Below are 21347 nucleotides of genomic sequence, written 5' to 3'. Positions count from 1 at the left end.
GCCAGAAGCCCCGCGGAGCCTGGAGCTGCAAGCCCCAGGCCACTCAGGAAGGCAGCCCCGCTCAGGAGCCCAAGGCCGGGAGACCCTTGGCCGTGGCAGGAGAAATGAGCAGAGCGGGCAGTCACGAGTGCCAGCACCCCGCAGGGCACCCTGGACAGAGCACAGCGCCCAGCGGGGCACCTACCGTGGTGGCGCCGTTCACCTGCACAGATTTGCTGGCGGTTGTACTCAGGACAGGAGGAAGTCTGAACACATTTGTGGTGTCCCTCTGCTTCTCCACCACCTTGGGATCCCTGCAAAAGTGCCACCCAACAGGCCTGTGAGTGCCCCGCCCACGGGCAGCCCAGTGGGGACACGTGGGGATGGGGACAGGGTGGCACTTACTTGGGCGGGCGGGGGAGGAAGGGAGCATGCTCGATGGTGGTGGGTGTGGCACAGGGGGCCGGCAACAAGGGCTCTTGGGGGACTACCGTGGGAAGAGTGTTCATGCTGGCATCTGCGTTTAGGCTCTGAAAACCATCGGAAAAACAGTTTACAACCGGTAGACAAGCGTCTGTGAGACCCCAGACGTAATGACAAATATGTGGCTGACAGTGCTGGAAGCCCAGGTGTGGTCCTGCCCTGAGGACGGGTGTGCTCAGCCCAGACCAGAGCTGGAAACACAGCCAGGCCGCAGCCGCCCCCATCCTCTTGCAGCTGTCGACGTATCTCATCCGAGGCCCTTTTCTGTGGTCCAGCACCACCAGCTGCAGCCCTCCTCCCCACTGGCCAGGCATCGGAAGTCCTCGGTTCACCCTGACAGCACAGTGCCCAGCACAGCCCGGCACATAACGAGCCTCCTGTGCATGTGGAAGCGAGCAGGTGAGCACAGAGCCCACATAGGTGCTGGGTAGGTGTCAGCGAGCAGAGGGTGGGAGCTGGGTCTTACCCTTTCTTTGGACGATCCTGTGAGCAATCCAGACAGCCTGTTCTCAAACAAATCCTCTGTCTTCAGATGCCCTGCTGCCCTGGGCAGCGGGGGAAAGCTGGACAGCCCTAATTCAAAGCTGGGGGACGGAGGCCTGGGTGGTGTTGGAGACTGAGTCTGACTCCTCTGAAAGAGAAGAACACCATGAAGTTGCCTGGGGTGGACAGGCAGGAAGGTGCTGAGAAACACAGCAGGTGAGGGAGGCCCACGCTTGGTCCCCAGTCTCCTGGTGTCCACACCTGCCTCCAAATGGACAGCTAGTCCAACCATGCCAAGCCGTGGTCACCTGAAAAGAGTTCATCTGTTAGGCAAGAGCTCTTCAAGGGCAGAGTTGAGAAGATGAAACCTCAGGGCTGTTGCAGCCACGGTCAGAGATGGGGGTAAGAGCCGCATCTGTACGGCCACCAAGACCCTCTGGCAGCCGACACAGACCAGGAGGACACAGCAAAGTGCCAGATGCAGAAGAGCCCGAGTCCAGCCTTCACCTTCCTCACTCCTGACAAGTTCCGTGTTATTACAGCAGAGTCTGCAATCTAAGTCACAAAGGAAACAGTAAAAGAAAAACAGAGGCCACTCTCTCAGCTCCCTACAACTTATGTAAGAAATGTTACAGAGATTTCCTTTAAAAGAAACAGTTTAACAGAAAAAGGGAGGGGGCTCCAGTTATCTGAAAACTAACTTACTGAAATGCCCTGTATTTTAATCAGTAAGTAAAAGCATGGTATTTGCTAAGAGTCTCATCATGTCCCCTGACTGTAAGACAGTGACTCAGCACAGTGATATCTGAGCATGATTTATAAGCCCAGGATCTCAGGAGAAAGGCAGTGACGTATTTTTACTGAAACACTGTTAGTCATCCTGCTGGATGCTGTTCTGTAAGCACCCAGCTCCTTGGCTGAAAGGGACAAGGAGCAGACAAGGAACCGCGTTCGTATTCAGTAGAGCAGGGGCGTTCGCGGTGAGCGGTGGGCCGTGGGCCCCTTCGGCTCTCACAGGGCCCACGAAGCCTGAAAGGGCCAACCTGTCCCAGAAACTTACACCAACAGGAAAACCATCCCCGCAGAAGGAAAATCTGGAGAAGACTCTGTTAGCACTCAGGGGAGAGCAGGTGAGGATGAAAGCGGACCCAAGCTGACGAAGCCATGTCTTCTGGGCCCCCTGCCTGCATCCCCTCAGTGCCACTGGGGCCCGCGGCAGCCCGACTCAGGCAGGCACGAGCCCTCGGAACGAGGCTGCTGCACACTCTGAGGTTCGGCAAGCTCGTGCTCAGACCCCACCAGCTCAGAGCAATTTTTAGAGGCTTTATTTTAAACATCTGCATGTTTCTGAGGTGAACTCAGCTTTTTAGAAAATACACATTTTTAGGAAAAAATACTTGAAAAAAATTTACTAAGTCTCAATTTCCAGGAACGAAGGAGATGTGTGTAGCATTTTCAGGGTCTCAACAGCGTTAGGAGAGACACAGCGCTGCCCCTGGTGCCACGGGCCGGGCTGGGCCTCGCCTCCCACTCACACAGTCTGGGACCCACCGCTGGTTTCTCAGGCCCTCAGACCACCCAGCGCAACAAGAGGCCCACTCTTGAACACACACATCTGCTCCACGTGCTGGGCTTCTAAGTGGCTCCAGGTCCAAATATGGGAACGGAATGCAAAACAGAATGAAATGGAAATGGCAATGGAAAAAAAATGTCACCTTTGAAGGTGATGTAGTGACTAAAAGGTAACGAGTGTCTGAGGAGACATCAGACACAGACTTGTTCATCCAAATGTTACAGGAATTCATTGGTTCCAACGAGAACAGACATAAACTGCCTTACCGAAGGGTTCACCGAAAACTGGCCTGAAATGACCAATATGATAGAATTAGGGGTGTTCATTTTCTACCAATTTGCCCTTTCCAAGCTCCAGGCAAATACCTGGTACCTTCTGTGAGGAGAAGGCACATGCTCAGTGGCTCGGGGTGAGACCAAGAATCTCCCCAAGGTCATTCCCTGCCCTCTACAACCAGCGTCCAAATTCATGCACCCCACCTGGCCATGTGGGGACGCATGCACCCACCCCAGAGCCCTGCAGAGTGTCCCCCACGGAAGGGGCCATTCAACCACCCCCAGCAGACATGACCACGCCTCAGGTACCCACCACCTGCATAAATCATCACTCATTTCTGGGTCTGTCGCGACCGTGAGTTATGGCAGGAGGCAACTATGCTCCCTACATAGTGGGGACAGAGTAAGCTACTGTGAATCAGAAATACTCATGAGCTAATTCCTACGGGGGGGAGGTCTGTTCTGCGTGCCCAAACTTGTAACTCCAGGGATTTCAAAGCAGGTGACGTGGTTACCACACAGAAAGAACCCAGCTAGACACCTGCGGACGGACCCCACTGTGCCCACACCGCGCCCTGGCTGCGCCTGTGACCTGCACAGGACACGCAGGCACCGGGGGCTCCTCAGGAAACCAGCCACCACCGCCTTCTCTTCAGAGCATCAATACCGTCCATTATCATCTGGCAGACGTCGTAATATGAGGAAACGGCTTTTGAAAAGCTCCTTCTCGTGCCTTAATTGACTGAATTACACTTCAAGTCTGTTCAGTGTAAACCAGGCTCAGTGTCCCGAGCGCGGCACGATGTACTCACTGTGAACTTCTCTTCGCTCTTCTTCTGGAAGCCAAGGGAGTTTTTCCTAGGGAAGAGGAAAGCACAGGACTGTTAAATTTTTCCCCTTGAAACATATTTCACTGAGCACATAGGTAGTGCACGTATATTCAGCCTTTATACAGATGACTTCTGATTCTGAATTCCCAACCCTAACGAGCGTAAGCAAAACAGACATTTTACAGTAATGGACTAAACCTGAGGTCTAGCAAGGTAAGTAAAACACACACTGAAAGGATTTTCCCATTTGGAACTTCTGTTAGCATGCAAATACTTGAGTATCCGTTCAGTTGTAGAAGACGTGTAAGATCTGATCCTGAGCTACAAAGACGAACCATTAAAGAGCGGTGATGAACGCCCATCTGCGTGGTCATCACCAAGATCCCAAGCAGCTGCAGGCGCTCACTGCCCCGGCCTTCATGCTCTGGGCCAACAGCCTTCACTGGCTGAACCAACCACGCAGGTCGCGGAGCCCCTGTGCTTTCTACACCTGTCTGCCATCCTTACACCCCCGTTCTGGGCTCCCAGGTTGCAGAGTCACACCCGCAGGCAGCAGAGCCGTTCCACACGCCGCAGCCAAAACTGTGGGTGGTGCCCGGGCTTCCACGGCCTGACAAGCCACATACTAATTCCAGTTCATAATTTTACTTTTATTTACTTATCGATTGTCATTTCACTGAAAGCAAAGGCTCCCTAAGGGCTGTATTACATAAACTATAAGGGAATTTAGAAATAATCTCAACTAATTCCTTTATTTCTCAGAGAACCTCCCAGCAGCCTTGCCTAAGATGGCCTAAGGTGTCAGAGTGTGACCCCTGTGCTGAGCAGGGACAGCCTGGCCGCCCCGCTAGGGGAAGCACGGTGCAGGCCTCCAGGACTCTGGCCCAAAGCCACACCCTCCTGTAGAAACTAGTCCAGAAATAGTCCCCAGCTTTCAAGGGACTCCCAGCAGATGGAGACTACATGCCTGCCCACAGGATGCCACAGGACTGAGGAACATTCTGCCCGTGGTGCATGGGCACAAAGTCATGAAGACGGGCATGACTATGAGACCCCCACCCCGACCCCGGCAGAAGCAGCATGTCTCGGCCTGGGCTGCAGTCCTACTACAAAGCCCCCCTGCCCTCTGCGTTTGAACGACACTCCAGCTGAAAAGCCCTGAAGAGCCCGAGGCCTGGTCTGGAAACAAGGACCATGAGGGCGTCCTGACCAGCCCCTCCCTGCCGGCTTCACGTCCCAGGGCACCTCAGCTGACCATTCCCCCTTCCTGATGTCTGGCTGGTGTTGGATGAAGTCCTGGGGCACTCTTTGGGGGGAGCTCGACCCCCTACTGGAGGAGGTCTCCACAAGTTGGACAAACCACACGCATCTTGCTGTGGTCTGAAGCCGGAAGTGGTGGCAGGACCACCTGAGATGCGTGGCCTGCCCCCACCGTGGAGACGCTGGGCAGTGGCTCTGCACCTGCGGGCCCTATTCCATGCCCAGGACGATGGCGAGGCCTGGGAACGAGTCTTCCTGGTGGCACTTTTCCCGCACCATCTCTAACCAGCCCTGACTGCGCCCAAGGACCACCTTTCTGAGGGCCTAGCCTCAGCTCCGCAGGCCCTGCTCCAGGCCCCTCAGTTTACAACCCATGCCGTTCCCCCAGCAGCAGGTGCTTCCTGAGGTCGCTGCGTCTGCACTTCCTCAGTGTCCCCTCTGCCCCTCAGCCCTCCAGTGCCTGTCCAGCCAACTTCATGTCCAATTTCCTGATGCTACGCAGCCCCGGCCATGCCAACTCCACCCAGCCATGGTGAACGGGACATCCACACTGCCCTGGGTGCACACCGGGTGCCTGACGGAGGGGCTTCTGTGTGTCAGACATGGTCCTATCTGCTCTGTACAGAACACATGAAGAAATTGTTCTTAAAAGTTTTCCAAGTGGGTAAAAAAAAATCTTAGGCAGGTTGAACACGTGCTGGTTGTGGCTTTGGGTCAGAGGGCAAGTCCTTCCTGGCAGCCCGTTTGGAATTAACCGCTGAGGGAAGGAAATGGATAAAGCCAGCCTCCACCTGTCAAGGCCGTGCCAGACATCACTGATGAACCCTTGCACCCCTCCCCGTTCCCATCTTGTCCCCCGCAGAGGGCGAGACAGGGAGTGGCACCCATGGAAGTGAGCGGGGAGAGGGCACAAGGGGCAGGCTGTGCAGGACCTGCCAGAGCCATGGAAGGGCAGGCGAGACCTCCCCTAAATGTGGCCAGCGGCACCACGTAACCGGAACAGCTCTTGTTTATAAGTAAGTTCAATATGAATTTAAACTCTGGTCTGCCCGCCCACACAACTCACTGCCTGCCTGCCATATGACTCTGCAGTGGCAGGAGGAGTGAGGCGGGGCGACCACAGGCTCACAGAACACGGAGGCTGGTCAATTCTCCACAAAGGATGACTGGGACCTAACACGGTTCAGCCCACCCCCAGTCCTCACAGGACGGTGTCCTATCACCAAAAAGAGGGAACCAGCAAGTGCCTGCTCTGAAAGTTACCCTCTAAGTAATCACACAAAACCTCTGATGGCTACAGCCTTCAATGTGATTTTCTGTGATGGATTTGAAAATAATGATTGTAGAACACACCTAAATGAATGGAACTTGAAACTACAAACAGTTTATGAAACACCAGGTGCCTGCCCAGCAAAGACTAAGCACTCACCTTCCTCTACCTAAGCCAGGGGAGGGCTCCAGACTGCTCGGCTCCACGCGCCCCGGCCCTGCGTCTCTCTTGGCGAAGGCTGGAGGGTTCTGTGCCCGTGCTTGAGGCTGACCTGCCGGCCTCATCTGCGGGCTCTGGACACCATTAATCAGCTGATCCTCAGTGAAGGTAAACATGCAAGGACTTTCCAGGAGCCCAGGCCCTCTCTCTGCACTGGGGATGGCATGGCATGGATGAGAATTACTAGGGTTCCTATAAATAAAGCATTTGTACAGCTCAGCTCTAGAACGGTCACAGAGTCACAAAATGAGCATGCTAATACGCAAACGTCTAGGCAAAAGTGTTCTATTTAGAAAAAAATATAAAAAGCTTTATTTAGCATTGTTAACTTATAGTATGTCTGATAATGCCAATCTGAAAACAACATCAATGCTCTGCTTGGCTATGGTCCAGGTCCCCAGAAGCCTTTGTCTCCAGTGAGCCTGTCCTTTCTGCAGGCACCACAGCACACATTTGAGGGTCTAATTCTCAGAGTGCGTGATCCCACACTTCTGGGTGTTTCATGTCTGATGGACATTAACGCTGGTCAAATCTATCATCAGCGAGTGTCAGGGGGACTTGAGCACGTGGTGAGGACTGCCAAGGTTTTCCACGTGTCATGTTTCTGCTCTGCTCTGAAAGCACACAGTATGGCGGTGACCTCATATTACTTACCTGCTTCCTGGAGGGTACTGTCTGAGGGAGGCCAGAGGAAATGCTGCAGGTATGAAGGTGGGAGACGTGAACCCATTTATAAATCCAGCATTTGGAAATGGAGTTACCTAGATTTATTAAGAACAAAGAGACTTCAGTTGGTTAGTGCTGCACCTTGCGGCAACCTGGGTCACCTCTGTTCCACGTTCTGCAAGGAACGTCCACTCCGAGAAAGGCGCAGCAGGGTGAGGCCCGCTAGAGTGTCTTCTCCTCGGCTGCACTGCTGGGAGCCCACTGCAAAACCCTTTTCAGATGCACCTCCTTGCACCCCTCATGCTTGCAAGTGCCCCAGCTCTCCTGGAACGTGCAGTCACATTCTGCGTTGTACGAAGGACTACACAGCTTAGGGAACGCCAGACTGGAGGGAGGCAACCTGGGCAAAGGGCTGGATCACATCACACAAAATGCATTCAGTGTGTGCAGCCAGCCCCCGTGCCTCCCAATAAACTGACCATGAGGGCTGCTGCGCTGGGGCAGGTGTCCCCGCCTGAGCCCCACATGAAGCCGGACTCACCAGGGGCGGGTTGAGATAGCTGTGTGTGGCTGACCAGGCCTGGGGGGCGACCAGGCTGTAGAGAGGGAAGTGCTGCTGGGCGCTGTAGACCGGAGGCAAGTAGAACGAAGGCAAGTAGAACGAGGCCGTGTAGCGCTGCTGCGTGTAGAGGCTCAAGTTCAGGGGCCGGAAGCCGTTCTTTGGCAAAAATGTGTTTATAGCTATTGCCTTTGCTTTTATCCGCACCTGTGTGAAAACAGTAAGCTTCTGGGAGAATACTAAGGAACACTGATTCGCACACAAAGTACAGCCAAAGGTCCCGCTTACCTTAATTGGTTTTCCTTGAAAAGTTTTGACTTCTTCTCGCAGATATTTGTACGCCTGAGGGCAAGAACCATCCATGATACCAATGTGTTAATCTTACGAATAAGACGAATTGACAACTCAGTGCCTCGAATAAGGAGCTGTGTACTTAACACACGGTGGACGTGACCAAGAACAGTACCCTTTGACCTTTTTGGGTCACACTCCTCAAAAGAACCTGACAGAGGCTACGGAACTGTCAAAAATTCTCACGAACAATATCTGTATACAGCTTTCTAAGCATTAACAGAAACTACAACAGCATCCCACAGATCACAGGCTAAGAATCCTCACCCAGGGAAACAATGACCCCAACGTGCACCTGGAATTACACAGACTGGGAAAGAAAGAGTGAAGATCACAGTGTTCAAGTCATTATTTACGAACCACCTCCTTCTCCGCACGTCCCCCACGACCCCGAGGGCTCTGAGCCGCCCCACGTGGGAAGGAGGGCTCGTGCTGCTCCAGACAGGCTCTCCCTCCTCCCATTTCTCTGTTCCTGTGAGGCCCTCTTCCCTTCACCCAGTTAAAACCCAGCTTTCAGACCCTGGCTTCTCTGGCCGAGCCCCAGCAGTCTCGCTGACAACACCTGGTACTACATACAGGGCACTCCCTACATGGGCGCATGTCTCCCTAAGGAAGAGTCTTCCTTTACGGGAAGGGAACCCCCTGAACTCTCTGTCTCCCACAGAGAGCCTCTTGACGCTTTTTTAAGGATGTTGCAATGCAACATTGCCCTGCAACGTCAGGGTCAGGTTCAAAACCCCCAAACACTTTTCTAAATATTCAAACCTTTTTCTGCACAGATGAAAGAGCAGAACCAGTTTTCCTACGCTGTCAGTCTCCCACGTCCTTAGGAAGTCATGCCTGCACTTTCCATGTTGCTACAGAACTGTCTGCACACACACACCTGCTCTGGTTTGCTCTGCACTTATGTTCAAACCCAGCACCGCGGCACGAGAGCGGCCCACAGGCGCAGAGTCCCATTGTGTACCAACGGCTAGTGCGCTCCACGGGGTGGGGTGGGGTGGGGTGGGGGGAGGGGCAGCGAGCTCACCTGTTGTGCGTCTGCCTCTGTCTCAAATGTAATAAACCAATTATCATTATAGGCAAATTCACAGTTTATGAACTTTGGTAAGTTGTCTCCTTTAAATAGTGCTTCTACTTCCTACAGGAAAGAGGTCAGAAGTTAATTAAATTCCCAGCTGTGCCACCATTTGTCCTCCCTAAACAGAAATGACACACTCTGAAGGACAGATGCTTAGAAGACAAGCCAAACACACTGATGTCTAGAACCCTCCCAAAGTGGCTAGGCGTTCAGTGTGGCTTCCAGAGTGAGGATCCCACTGCCACAGGAAACAAGCTCACAACCTACTGACCTCCAATGTACCACTGACTCAATTACCGTGAAAATACCATTTTATCTTACCAGGAGGCCAATAACCACACAACTGGGGGAGGAGGGGAGGAAGGTAATTTAAGAAACTTAAAAATTAGCTGGGCTTTCAGTTCCAGCTAAGATGGACCAAACATACCCTCCCCACAGGAAACAAAGACAAAATATAAGAGAGAATGGTTTCTGAGGCCACACAGGAGCACAGTCCCTGGGGGACAGGTGTAAGTGAGCCCGAGTGCCCAGTGAGGGCCTGGGGTTCCCAAGCCATGGTGCCAGGAGAGTGAGCACAGGCCAGCCCAAAACTGCAAGCTCAGGGGCACCCCAGGACCCAGCACGCAGGAAATAGCCACCTGACGAGAGGGAACCCCTGAGCTCTCTGGGACGCATGACTGCCCCTCCCACCAGCCTCAGCCGGGAAGTGTCCGGTGCATCTGCTCTGCTCCCCCGCCACTGACTAAACCTCAACACAGAGCCCAGGGAAACACCACCACTCAGTATAAAGTGAACTCCAAAATGCCCGGCATGCATTCAAAATTTACCAGGCACACAAAGAGACATAAAGATATGATGTATAATGAGAAAAAAATCATCATTCAAATTGGCCCCAGAAAGGCGCTAAGGCCGCACATTGGCTCGAACCAGCACATGCACACTGGCGCCCGTGGCGGCCCTCTCCTCAAAAAAGCGTTTGTTCCAAAAAATTATTTAGCATAAAAATATGTTTTGTCTCAACTTGTGGATTTATTATTCTTATTTTAAAACGAATAAATATTTAAGCCTTTCTCCTTTTAATTTCTAAAAATGGAAGCTACCATAAACTGTTTTTTTTTTTTAACGTCAAGTGTGTACTCGAAGTCCCAAGACCAGAAAGCTTGAGAACCACTCTCACTCTGAGTGTGTAAATCCTGGGGAAAAGTGTTACTTTACCTACTCATTCTTTAAAATACACCCTCCAAAACCCACAGAAGTAAGCAGAAAAGCCACAGAGAAGTGCAAATACCCTTCGGAGCAGAAGCGACTTACCTCTACGGGGGTGGACTCAGATACCTCGCGCAGGATGACTATGCAGCGGTTCTGGTATGGCCTCACTTTTTCTCCCTTCTCGTCCACTTGGACTAAAGGTAAAGCTGTGCAGAGAAGGGAAAAGGATGGTGCACAAAATTAAAACAAATCAACCATTTGTTTTTCATTACGACCACATAGATACCCTGGAGGGGCGTGCTAGACTGTACTACTAACTGCGTTAAAGAAAGCTGTGCGACAGGTAAACACCAGAAATCCTGACAGTTCAACACAAACTATCAAAAGGTTTTGCACCTTTGAAACAGGGGTAAACACCGCCAGTACCAGTCAGGCTTGACTCAGGCCTCACTGGCTTTTACTGATCTCCTTTCGGTTAGGTTTTGCCTTTTGGTGTCACTCTGTAAACTTGTATCCCATACAGAGTCAGGTCACAGCACATCAAGGTCACTATCAGAGCTCAGGGCCATCCACCACCACGACGACATGCGTTACCAGCTCCAGAAAGGACATAAATTCACTCTGGTTCTACTGCTATCAAGGGGGTAACAAGGGAACATTATGGAAAAGCTCCTGCTAGTAAATCAGACAACTTCCATGAAACAGAAACAGTCCGTAAAGCACACAGAGCATACCAAAGCGTACTATAGAAAAAAAGAACATTTTCTACACAATCCTATCAAACATTCAGGAAAACAAACAAAAACAAAAAAAACACCAATTCTACAGTACAAACTCTTCCAAAACACTTTAGAGTACTTTCCAACTCAACCTACAAAGCCAGCATTTCTACACCCAAACTAAGCAAAGACATCACAAGACAAAAAAACTACAGACCAATATCCTTCAGGAAGATTAATAAAAAATTCTCATCAAATTTTGCCAAATTGAATCCAACAAAGCATAAAAATAGAACTATATAATGACAAGTGGATTTTTCTCAGTAAATAAGACTGGTTTCCAAAGAAAATTAAACAACGTAATTCACCATATTAATGGACTTAAAAAACAAACAAAAACACAATTACCACATAGACACAGAAGCATCTGACAAAATCCAACTTGTATTCCTGATAAAAATACTCAGCAAACAAGGAAGGGGAAGGCAAACCTCCTCACTGACAAAATGCCAACGTCCAGCACCACTCGTGCCAGTAGATGGGTTAGGCAAGGATGCTGACCCCCACTCTATTCTGCACAGCCCTGGAGGCCTCAGCCAGGGTTGTAACACAAGAAATAGAGATTACATGCACGCAGACTGGGTGCAGGAAGGTAAAGCTTTTCATTTGCAGATACGCTAAGCTCTATATAGAAAACCTCATACAATTTCTATAAAACACTACAACTGTGAGTCTAGAAAAGGTTTAAGTATAAGATCAACACACAAAAATACACTGTATTGCTACATACTGGCACCAATCAGAAATTGAAATAAAAATATTTAAAATTGTGTCCAAAATATGAAATACTTAGTTATAAATCTGTAAAGATATGAAAGACCTGCACACTGGAAACTGCAAAACATTGCCAAAGGAAAAAATTTTAAGACTTTCCTTAGTAAATGGAAAGATATTCTGTGTCAGTGGATTGGAAAACTCAATATTGTTACAGTGTCAATTCTCTCCAAACTGATTTATTAATTCAGTGTAATCCCAATAGAAATACCAACAGGCCCTTTTGAAAAACCAAAATGTTAATTCTAAAGTTCACATGGAAATGCAAGCATTTATGCAAAATGCAGAGAGCCAAAATAAGTGGGAGACTCTGCACCTCCTCTAAGACCTACTGTCAAGCCAGCACCACCCGGACACTGCAGGACAGGTGTCAGAACAGCCCAGCAGACTCAGGCCGACCCCCAGCCGGAGAGGAGCCCCCACCTGTGAGGTAAATGACTGAGAGCGGCACAGGCAGTATAGTGGGGAAGGCTGAGCCTTTCCGACAAGGGGCGGGAGCAGCCGCACACCAACACACCAGGAGCTGGGGACTCAGATCCACCTCATGCCATACACAAAAATGAGCTTGTGGGGATCACAGACCTAAAAATGTAAACCTAAACCCAGAAACATCTAGGAGAAATCACTTGTGGCCTGGGATTTAGCAAAGATTTCTTAGGAACAATACCCAAAGCAAGCTCTGTGAAAGAAACAAGGTAGTCAGCTGGGCTACGGCGGGGCGTCTTCAAAGACAGGAGGGGACAAGGTGGGGGCACCTGGGAGAGAGAAAATGAAGCCACACGGACACACCCACACCCGCTGGGAAAACTGACGCAGAATCGCTGGGAGCGCTTGCCCTGGTCACGGCTCAGCACTCCAGAAACAGGCAGCAGCTTCCCAAGCGCACACACCTGCCACCTGCTCCGACCTCCCACTCGCAGCGACCTACCCAAGAGAGGCGGGGATGTCTGTCCACACAGACTCACACCAACGTTCCTGGCAACTTCATCTGTAACGGCCAAAACCTGCCATGACCTAAGCATCTTCCGATTTGGGGGACAAACCAACTGTGCTGTATCTACTCGATGGAGCATGACTCAGCGATAAAAAGCCACAATCTACTGACACTAAAAAAAATAATTACGCCGAGTGAAAGAATGCAGACACTCCCCGAAAAAAGACAGTTCATGACTGATTCCATTTATATACACTTTCCTAAAAATTTAAACTAATCTATAATGACAAAAAAACGAACAAGCAGGGTAGTTGCCTGGGGCAGGAGTAAACTCTGGTGGGTTGGGGCAGGTTGATGGACACGTTCATCATGCTGATGGTGGCAGATCCTCAAGTGTATAAACATGTCAAAATGTACCAGATGTACACTTACACCATGTGAATCTGAAGTGTGTAAACTCCACCTCACCAACAAGGAAAGCTGTAAACCCATACAAAAACCAGGCAGTGGCAAAGCACTCCGTGCCCTCCCTCCCCGCCTCTGCCAGTCTCTCTCCCCGCTTAGCTGCCCCCAACACGCTGAGTCAGCAGCTTCAATCCTATTCACGTGTTTATGCTCCTACCCCTTATCTCTGAATCCACAAAAACATAGTTCTGTTTACACATGCCGAAACTTTATACAAATGGTATTACCTTGTACGTAATTTGAAACACCCTTTTAATCAACATTATGACCTTAAATTTTATTCTTGTTGAAAAACATATGCCGAGTTCATTTTATCTGCTCTAGCATTCACTGTGTGGCTAGCTCAGTGTATTTATTCACACCCTGATGACAAATGTTTTAGAGTTCTTTTAAATTAACAATTTCAATTAAATTAACTATAAATATAGAGCACCTGAATTAGATATAGTGTGACATGCACTATATACGTATTGATTATAAAAAGTCTAAAAAAGTAATTTATGCAACTCAGTCAACATGAGAATATTTAAATTAAAACAAGGTATTACCAACTGTCTGTGTTGTATCTGATTCTATGTTAGGTATTTTGGGGATGGGGATAAGATTCAAACTTAAGAAGCCTCTCTGCTCACCCTCTCCAGAACTACAACTAATACGGTAATGCGCTGACTCTACTCTGATTATGCAGGTTATTACATACGTACATATATTTCTGTCCAAAAGTTAAGTGAAAACAATTGGACAAAACTAGCTGAATATTAATGGACAGACAACAACATTCCAACCCAAGAACTCGCACAGAAACAGTACTGGAGAAGGAAGTGGGAAACAGTAGGGGAGAACAGGGCTGCCCGTGGCAGAAATGGCTCCTTTAAGCAACTACACAGGGTTACCAAACATGCTCCCAGCCATCAAGTGTCAATGGAAAATTATCCTCAGCAGGGCAGCAAAGTTTATAAGGACAGCCTGAAAGAAATAAGTAAATATGAGATTCTTAACAATAACCAAAGACTGTTAACAGAGTAAAGAAAGCTGCTGGTCAGATGGGAACCAAACTCAGCTGACACACAACAGGGCCTGCTCTCAATGGACCCAAGAGACAAAGCACCACTGGAGACACAACACTGCCTTGGGAAAGAAATGGGGGTATAATTTTCAGAACTAAACTTAATGTATTTCTATGTTTGCCAGTTTTTTTTAATTAATTTAATGGCCTTATGAGATTTACAGAGGAACAGAAATAGAGAACTTTTTTATGTGAACAGAAAATCCAACTAAGTTCTAAAATAGGATGTTCATCTTTTTCTACTGCTGTTAAATCGAATGCACGTGAGAAAAAAAATCTTCACTGTCAGCAGCACAGCTAAGCTGGGAGAACATGAACACTCTGTGTAAGAGTCAGTGATGGAAAGTCATGGCGGAGACACAGAAAGGTGGCTTTAACTCGGGCACCCACCACTGCGTGCCTCACGAAGGGTGCCCCTCAGAGATGCTCAGAACTGCGGGGGCAGAAACCACCAGCTGGTACTTGTAGCCCCATCATAAAAAGTGCAACTTTATAAAGAATTAAACATCATCCCATTTTTAAAAAAATCCCACACAGTGCACATTTACTATGAAATTAACACCTGTAGAAGCCATCCCGGGTGGGAGGGGACAGGCGCAGCGTGACGGGGCACGAGGAAACTGGGTTTCACCAACATACATGTGGGTCCAAAATGATCCAACTGTATACTTTAAACACACACAGTTCACGACGTGCGACTATACCTCAGTAAAATGTTTTTTACAAATAATAAAATGGTTAGGTTGTGAGAAGCCTGTCTGCAAAGCAAACTAGGCCAGGTCACACTTTAAATACCCACTCTTCCTGAATCCCTGTGGGTCTCGATATGTTTAAATCTTCTTTTGATGTTGCCAAATGTCCAAGGAACAACCTAATTCACAGAATGTTTCTAAGGAAGAATGCAATAAACCCAAACAGAACTTCAGTAGGAAGCTGAAATTTGAAAAACTCTTTCAGCAGCTGGCATGCTAATCAAAATGCACATGACTCTACTATGAATACACAACGGTTAACCTCTCCATTAGCCTTTTCTACCCCACAGGCCACAATCTAAGATGCTCCTGAGGGCTGTCATGGAGCCCCATCAGTGCCCCAGCGCCATGTGCCTCACCAGATACCAGGACTGTCAGAAAGGCCTGGGAGGCGAGGGGAGACTCCACTTGCCACCGAGTATCTCCTCACGAATGGCTGAGCACCTGATGGTCACGTCAGCAAGAAAGATGCCGTCTGGGCCACGTGCGTCTCGGCCGGCTGCGGCCTACTTACACCTCAGCACTTCGACAATCAAGTCCATGTCGGTGCTAAGCTTCTTGATGTGGCCCAGGTTAGCAACCATGGTGATTGGCATGTACTGATTACTGTCCATCTGCGATATAAGGTACATGTCACTAGCAAGATTCTCCCTGCAGAAAGAAGACAATCTCTCTTAATTGATAACTTCTTTAAAAGGAAGCCTCGCAAGAGGTACAAGCGTGGTACGGTGTTGCTTTGAAGTTTTCTCTAAATTCCAACCCCACCTACCATTTGCCACCTCTCTTACCTTGGGACAATTTTTATCAAAGACATCTGAGGAGGCAGAGAGAGCAAAAGTAAAAGTATGCTGCACTTTGTACAATCACAATCAGCAAGCAGGTAAAACTTTCACAAATGTGCTTATAGCTTATCTCTGTCCCAAAGTGTTTGAGTAGCTTATTAAAAATATAAACCCAACCTTTTAAAGTAAGGAAATCCAGTGATAGAACAAAAGAAAGAAAAATGCAGAAACACCAGGGAAGGCTGGTGCCCAGAGTGCCTGTGGCTCAGGCTGGACACCTGCAGAGGCCAGGACTCTGACTCTGGCCTCCCAGCCCCCTGGAGCGGCCAGGGTGACAAAGCTGTGCATGTGGCCAACCACATATGCCACGGGGCCAGTTAAACCACTGACAGCCCTGGAGGGAGGAGGGCAGGTGTCCCGGGGAGTTTCCACAAAGAGGACCACGCGCTCAGAAACCCCTCAGCACCACACACAGCTGAACTCTGGTTCCCAAAAGAAGGCCCCACGAAGCCAGTGCTGTGCAAGGGTGCACCCTGCCCCCCAGCAGCCCCGCAGGTGTGGACTCTGCTGCAGGAGCCCAGGGCAGGCCTGCGGGAGCACCTCCTCCCGGGGAGTTGATCAGCAAGCCATCGAGGCGGTGTCCCAGTCTGGGCTGCACAGCAGTGGAAGGCGCCCAGCACAGCGCCCCTCCCCTCACCCTCACACACCTGCACCGGACACCTGCGCCAGGTCTGAGGGCAGAGGCGGCCCAGAGGAACACCCGGAGAACTGCCCTGACTGACAGGGAGCGTCTCACCTGGCTTGTCCCCTCACACTCAGCCCCACCTCCCCACACGCCCCGGTCCGCAACGCGACCCTACACATTCTGCTCTATTTAACAGAAAAAACAAAAATATGACTGCTACACAAAGAAAACAGCTTCACAGTGCAGCGCTTGGCATACTTTGAGAACTAATATAGGAAACGTGTCCTCGAACTTCGGCGTGCTAAAAAATGTCTCTGTGAGATTGACCCCCCCCAAGGCTCCTCACTCACAACAGGAGGGTGGGTAGGGATGGGAGGAAACCAAAGTTCAAAAGCAACCCAGGTAACGATCAAGACACACCTGTGGACAGTGGGCAGCAGGCCAACAGTCTCCATTCCCTATCAACAGATGTAAGACACAGAGGCTGACAGACAGCCTCTTCTCCCGTGGAAAGCACCCTGTCTGTGTGTGCAGTTCCAGTGCACACCACCTTGGCCACAAGGCGCCAGCACAAGCACCACCACCCTTACCTGGACAAGCAGAATTCCAATGTTTTCTTAAGTACTTCCCGGGGGTCTTCCTGGCTTTCTGGTTGTGATTCATTTCTTCCTACACAGAAGCAATGGTTAGCTCAGGGAAAATGGCTTAAAATTTACCAAACAGATAATTCTGTACAACAATGCTCATTTTTCAATATACATATTAATTCATCTGCACAATTAAGATAGAGAAATAAGAAAAATGCTATTTTACAAGGAAATCATAAGCAAAAGCAAACAAAAAACCCCTTCTCCCCCACACAAAAACAGAGTTTCAAAAAAACAGCCTAAGAAGTGGTATTTATTAGTGAAGTTTAGCAGGTGCTTTTTATCACAAAATGAGTATAAGCTTATTTAACGTTTTGTCTCAATTCTAAAGAGATTTTCAGGTAGCCTAGAAAAACACAAGATAATAAAATGACAATAAAATATAAAGGAAAGAATAAAAATAAGGAAAAGATAAATACAGGCCCCCCAAAAATCAAGGCTGGGGATCCTGAACACACGTGGTGGTGAGGCTATGCTGTGTCTACACCACAGCCTGACACATCGGCCCTTACACTGCCGGACAGGCAAAGGGACAAGGCAGGTCGCTCGGGTACAGCGACCCCACCAGAGAACACTAAGTGAACAGATCCGCTAGCAGAAACAGAACCTGGTACTAGATTCTGGAGAGCCCTCCTAAGTTGTCAGATGGCATGTGGGTAACTTCTGTGTGGGGGTCACACGGAGCACCTACCATGGACCGGGGTCTCCAGGACGGTGCGCTGAGCTCAGGGTGAGGCCCCGGGCCCTCCCCAGCACTCTGCTCACCAGGTCAGGATCCCATTTTAAGGTGGCACTAGGAGAGGAAAAGCACTTAAATTCTAAGAACTAAGAGTTTTTTTGCACACTTAAAAAAAAAACTTTTAAAACTGAAGAGTAGTTGATTTATGACGTGTTAGTTTCTGGCTGCACACTTCTACATAAGTTTCATGGTACAATAATACATGTGACACTGGTATTTTAAAACAAGAGACACTGGTATTTTAAAAGTCAAAAACCATCAAAAAGCAAAGACAAAGCAGGGGCATTTACAACAAATAAAGACAGAGAGTTTCTTTTATATAAAGAGCTTTAACAAAATCCACCCCCCACCAGCAAAAAAACCAGACAAAACAAAACCAATGGACCTGATGAGACTGAAAACTAGAAACGGCTCTTGAAGCTACAATCTCATTTCACTCCTTCATCCAGAAAGGCCTGTTTTAGCACCCAGGCGAATTCACATTCCACACCCCACGTTTCAGATATTCACTACATGTCTCCTGTGTGCCAGGCACCGTCAAAGCTGTTTGTTCAGCCTCAGTGAGGCAAAGCCTCTGCTCTCAGTGGGAGGCAATCAAAAGTTAAACAAGTAAACAGTAAACAAACAGTGTCAGGCAGACTGTGACACAGTGGAGGAAAACCACAGGGCACGGGGCCGTCGTGCCACCCAGCCACTCCACACGGGGCTGGAGAGGGAGCCAGAGGTGCACAGAGACAGCTGGTCCAGATGATTCCGGAGAGTTCTGATGGGGGAGACAGGGTGTGGAGGGCGGTTTCACTGAACATGAGAGAGGATACAACTACGTGGAAGGTTCCTGACACGGCAGGTGAAGGGTTTGGGGACGGAGGACCGGGAGATTCGAGGTGTCAGGGTGTGAACTGCTCTTCCCACAGCAAGACAGGAGGTCGTCTGCTTTCAGGCAAGATGGGGAGCAGGGCCTGGAGTTATCTCCCCTCATGGAACCACCAGCAAAACCAAACATACCTGTTTCTAAGAGTTACTTACAGTCATAAAAACAAACCAACCTATGGAGAAGAGATAGCTTGGAGATAAACCTACATGCTTCAAAGGATTCTGACAAAGGCACAGAGGCAGTGCAATGGAGAAAAGAGAGCCTTTCTGATATGTGGGGCTGAGCAGCATGTCCACATGGGGAAAAAAAAAAGAATTTTGCTTCATACCTCACACACTACAAAAATTAGATTAAAATGGACCACAGACCTAAAAATTGTAAAATTTAAAACCATACAACTCACTGGAGAAAACCTTAGTGACCTGAGATTAAACAAAGATTTCTTAGGTACAACACAAAAAGCAAGATCCACAAAACACAAAACAAAAAAACCTGATAAACTGGACACAATTTTGAAATTTTGCTTTACAAAACATACTGTTAGGAGAATAAAAGACAAGTCAGACTGGAGGGATGTATTTGCAAATTACATATCTGATAAAAACTTGTTACCAAAACATATAAAGAACTCTCCACTCAGTAATAGAACAACCCAATAAGAAAATGGACAAAAGACTTGAACAGATCCTTCACCAAAGACATGTGCACATGAAAAGACATTTGACACCATCAGTCATTAGGGAAATACAAATGAAAAAACCACAGTAAGATCCCACTACCCAGCTTTAAGAATGGCAAGAAAGACTGCCTACATCCAGTGCTGGTGAGGATGTGGAGCAGCCGGAGTCGGGCCCACTGCTGGTGGGATCCAGAGGGTACGGCTACAGAACACAGCTTCACTCGCTCTTAAGAGGATAAACCTATGCCTAGCAGATGATCTGGCCTCTGATGATGAGGCACTTCAGCATCATGGCCAACTCACCTGCAGTGCTAACTCCTGACTCTCCCTGACAGAAGTCTCGAAAACTGAATACATCCTATGTTTATAAATTATTGTTCAGGCTGCTACCATAGATGTTCAAAGAGATCAAACTCTGTCCTATCATTTGGCCTTTCTATGGACTCTGAAATTTTAAGCACTTTTTGAAGACCCAGCATTCAGAAAAGAGACACTACATAATTCTGTGATTCGACTGTGTTGTGAATCATGGAATCCAGAGATCGTGGACTTTAGAGCACTGATTTCATCATGAGAGACCTAAGAAAAACAGATGATTTTTTTTTCTTGATGAGTAAGAGTGAGCTGTTTTGATAAGTATAATACCAACGTATCAACAGACCTCAACATAAGACCACTTAGGATCAAGTGTTAGAGTGTGTATCATCTACTCAAAAAGTCAAAGTAAGTCCTCAGGCTTTCCTAGGGCTACTCGGTTTCTACAATAGTTTTTTCACAAAATCTAAAAACTGCTGGGCCTTTCACTGCCCACTGCGGGAATACACCCTGGCTCTGAATGCCACCAACGTGAGGCACTCTCTCAAATGTAAAGTAAAAGTGGCTTTTAGTGCGGAGCAAGCACAGAGACTCAGCTACTAACTAGGGCATGCTTGTGGAGTTCATAAAGTATCACTTATGCAAGTCAAGTCTCTCAGCCTGGCTATTTGCACCTAAATGTCACCTCAAAGGGTTCCTTAGTCACAAACTGGTCCAGGATATTGATAATTCAATCCTATATTATACGCTTAAATTACAATTCCAGAAATCTTGGATCATTTCAAAAGAGCTCTTACCAATACCCAAAGGACATCAAAAATGGAAATAATTTAGTATCCAACTCACTCTTTCTCCCTTCCTCCCTCTCTCTCTCTTGCACACATACCTACACACACTCCTGGGAGAAACAACTTCCAACAACCAAGAAAAGGAAATCTGATCCCTGGGCAACCACGGTTCAAACAGCTTATTTTCTAGAGCTTAAACACTTGACACCACTTAGTAAACTACTACATCCAGTTTTAAATGGTGCCTTCAGATTCAGAGAGGCAGTAAATTGACAAAGCACGGCATTTCCCCCATAGATACAGCAAGTACCCTTATCTAATGGCAGAGCTATACAATGTGCCATCCCTGAGGCATACATGATTGTGTTACGCATGCGTTTCTGAAACCTCTGAAAAGATCACAGGGAAATAGGAGATGTCATCTAGGAAAATAAAATAATTTCAGTCTCTAAGTGATGGTTCTCTTAATAACTTAGAAAGAGTACTATTAAGATCTTAAATGGATTAGATAACCTTTTTCTATCTTATTTGCCTTATTTCACAAGTCCTCCATGATTAAATTTGAGTAATAGGTGGAGACAGACATGCCACTGGTATTTGGGAAAGGCTGAAAAATAAAGATTTTCATCAATCAAGAATTAAATTTGTCATTTATAACAACAATCTTAACATTTAAAAAAAAAACAGATTCAAGTCAAATTTTCAATAAATTTCCATAGTCCCACTGCTGTCGTAAAATATTTGAATCACTCTAGAATGTAATATGGTTTCATGATTTCTGGGAACTTACTACCTTGAATCTCAAATCTGTAAAGCCTAATTTTTTTCAT

At 48.1% G+C, this 21347-nt stretch overlaps 1 protein-coding gene across 9 annotated transcripts in view; it reads right to left on the bottom strand.

Annotated features, from left to right (window-relative positions):
- Window positions 1–21347, bottom strand: part of LOC102531930 (la-related protein 4B-like) — a 71803-nt gene that overhangs the window by 4074 nt on the left and 46382 nt on the right. For 3 of the 9 annotated variants that reach the window (XM_072955002.1, XM_072955004.1, XM_072955003.1), the window contains 13 exons: window positions 17814–17915; window positions 17066–17144; window positions 15523–15659; window positions 10341–10444; window positions 8979–9089; window positions 7886–7939; window positions 7580–7804; window positions 7027–7133; window positions 6313–6564; window positions 3606–3651; window positions 929–1093; window positions 385–509; window positions 185–293 (listed from right to left, as the gene is read on the bottom strand). In XM_072955002.1, the coding sequence (XP_072811103.1) occupies window positions 185–293; window positions 385–509; window positions 929–1093; window positions 3606–3651; window positions 6313–6564; window positions 7027–7133; window positions 7580–7804; window positions 7886–7939; window positions 8979–9089; window positions 10341–10444; window positions 15523–15640 (1416 nt within the window). In that variant the 5' untranslated portion in view covers window positions 15641–15659; window positions 17066–17144; window positions 17814–17915. Of the gene's footprint in view, window positions 1–184; window positions 294–384; window positions 510–928; window positions 1094–3605; window positions 3652–6312; window positions 6565–7026; window positions 7134–7579; window positions 7805–7885; window positions 7940–8978; window positions 9090–10340; window positions 10445–14083; window positions 14118–15522; window positions 15660–17065; window positions 17145–17813; window positions 17916–21347 lie in introns of those variants that run through there. The other 6 variants (XM_072955006.1, XM_072955007.1, XM_072955008.1 and 3 more) reach the window with 5 other exon arrangements.

This window comes from Vicugna pacos, chromosome 35 (assembly GCF_048564905.1).
Source record: "Vicugna pacos chromosome 35, VicPac4, whole genome shotgun sequence".
NCBI classification, from domain to species: domain Eukaryota; kingdom Metazoa; phylum Chordata; class Mammalia; order Artiodactyla; family Camelidae; genus Vicugna; species Vicugna pacos.
The sequence above is the reverse complement of the archived record's forward strand: the minus strand, read 5'-3'. Positions and strand labels throughout refer to the sequence as shown.